The 2005-nt window shown below is 53.9% G+C and overlaps 1 protein-coding gene across 2 annotated transcripts in view; it reads right to left on the bottom strand.

The window, feature by feature from the left end:
* IREB2 (iron responsive element binding protein 2) overlaps window positions 1–2005 on the bottom strand; it is a 37210-nt gene that overhangs the window by 8577 nt on the left and 26628 nt on the right. Inside the window, exons 14-16 of one of the 2 annotated variants that reach the window (XM_006104504.3) lie at window positions 1728–1812; window positions 1260–1416; window positions 892–1030 (exon numbers count right to left, since the gene is read on the bottom strand). In XM_006104504.3, coding sequence (XP_006104566.1) covers window positions 892–1030; window positions 1260–1416; window positions 1728–1812 — 381 coding nt within the window. Of the gene's footprint in view, window positions 1–891; window positions 1031–1259; window positions 1417–1727; window positions 1813–2005 lie in introns of those variants that run through there. The other variant, XR_002826654.1, reaches the window with a different exon arrangement.

The raw sequence follows: 2005 nt of genomic DNA, 5'->3' as shown, positions 1-2005 counted from the left end.
CCCCCCCAGAGCCAGCCCTCTGATGACACCACGCCCCTCACTCCACTCAGAGCAACGACCACAGTTACAGCAGCTCCAACCAACGACCCACACGCCGGCCCCTCCCTGGCTGCCTCACGTCCTCCCGCCGCCCGCCCGTCCTGTGGAGCCAGCAGCCTCCTCGAGGTCCCCTCCTGAGGCCGGGGAAGCCTCGCTCTCGGCCCAGGTATGTGACTGACCTGTTCGCCTCTTTAACCTGCGCTCAACCCTCCCACACAAACTGCAGCTCACGCCCACATTTTGCACAACTGGTCCTCTGTCCTGTATTTTTTATCTGTATTTTTCCAGAGCGTGGCTCCCTTTTTAATACACTGTGTAACTTACCTAATCGTTCTGTGCACTACTCACTGTCTCTCTCCCCATGAGAATTGTTTTGTTCACAGACACATGCTAACCACAGAGTAGGTGCTCAATAAACATTTAAGTGAATAAATGCCTTTTCTGACTTGTATTTATATTGTTTTATGCTTGTGTGTGCAAAAAAAAAAAAAAACCTCTGGAAGATGCTTAGGAATCTGATACCTCTAAGGAGAGTGAGTGGGAGATCTCATTGTTTGCACTCAATCCCTGCACCCTCCACACTGGGGATCGAGCCACCCAGCATGGCCCTGACCAGGAACCACCCAGTGACCTCCTGGCCTCTGGGCCGATGCTCAACCGCTGAGCCCCGCCAGCTGCTACACTTCCGTGAGCAACAACACAAGCTCTAGTCCTCCCAGCTGCTCTCTTAGATATCAGAGTCCAGACCCTCACGCATTCACACTGCGCATGCAAACCGCGTCACTTCAACGCCTCTCCCTTCAGAGAGAACGAGTGACGCCAACACGGCCACGCGGTGAGCCACCAGGAAGCCCAGGGGCTCTGACCTCCATCTTCTCCTTCAGCGCCTTGAACACGGAGCACAGGACCTGCTCCTCCTCCACCTGCTGGACCTCCTCTCGGCTCGGCCAGATGTCCTGCAGGTAGATGTCCTTGCCGGCGGGGTCAGTGCCTGTAAAAAATTAATACAAAATGTAACTCCCTCGAGACAGTTCCAGAGTCACACCAGAGAACCAAGTGCATCATCAACAACCAGTGCTCCGGCTTCAGCCGCTGGAAGAACGGATGACTTGCACATTCTCTACTCTTCCTTTAATGCAGAAATTCATCACTATGCCTGTGGGACAAGTCCCTGGAATAATCCACAGAACGGACGGTGTGAGCACATGACACGGACGTACCGAGGGGCTCTGTCTGGAAGTCTATGTTCACGGTGCCGGCGATGGCGTACGCGACCACCAGGGGCGGAGAGGCAAGGTAAGTGGCTCGGACACAGTCACAAAGACGGCCCTCAAAATTTTTGTTTCCAGACAGAACTCCACAGGTAACCAGGTCACCCTGAAACACACACACAGATCTAGTCAGTTCAAGAGATGGTACGAATTTGGAGAATCATAAAGCAACCGCAAATATGACATTCTTAGGGCAAGATAACCAAAAAGCACATTTCCCATTATGAAGCACAAATAAGCTAAAATAACTCCTTACATTTTAAAGAAATTATTTCGAGAATCAAAACACGATTCTAATTATTTGAAGACGGACGGTGTGAGGACTGGAGAAACATAAGCACATCAGCGTACACTTCCTGTAACTGAATGACCAAGCCCAGTACAGGGGCAGCGTGCGGCCGCCTCGCGAGCCGTTACCTGTTTCACTGCGCTCAGAACGGCGTCTGACAGGGGCCCTGTGTTCCCCACGCACGTCGAGCAGCCATAGCCGACGACTTCAAACCTGCGGCAGAAAAGCATCAGGTTGGCCAGAGCAGCACACGTGTGCGCGTGAGGAAGGGCAGGCAGCTCCTCTCCTCGCTGGAACCAGCTACCTGAGGAGTCGTGGGGCACAGACCAGCCGTGCCCGTCCGTTCACCTCCCAGCCCTGGGCCCAGGCTGCCCTCAGGCTGGCTGCCCACATGCACACCCGGAGG

Source organism: Myotis lucifugus, unplaced genomic scaffold, assembly GCF_000147115.1.
Source record: "Myotis lucifugus unplaced genomic scaffold, Myoluc2.0 scaffold_578, whole genome shotgun sequence".
Lineage (NCBI taxonomy): Eukaryota > Metazoa > Chordata > Mammalia > Chiroptera > Vespertilionidae > Myotis > Myotis lucifugus.
Note: the sequence above shows the minus strand (reverse complement) of the source record. Positions and strands in the feature narration are given on the sequence as shown.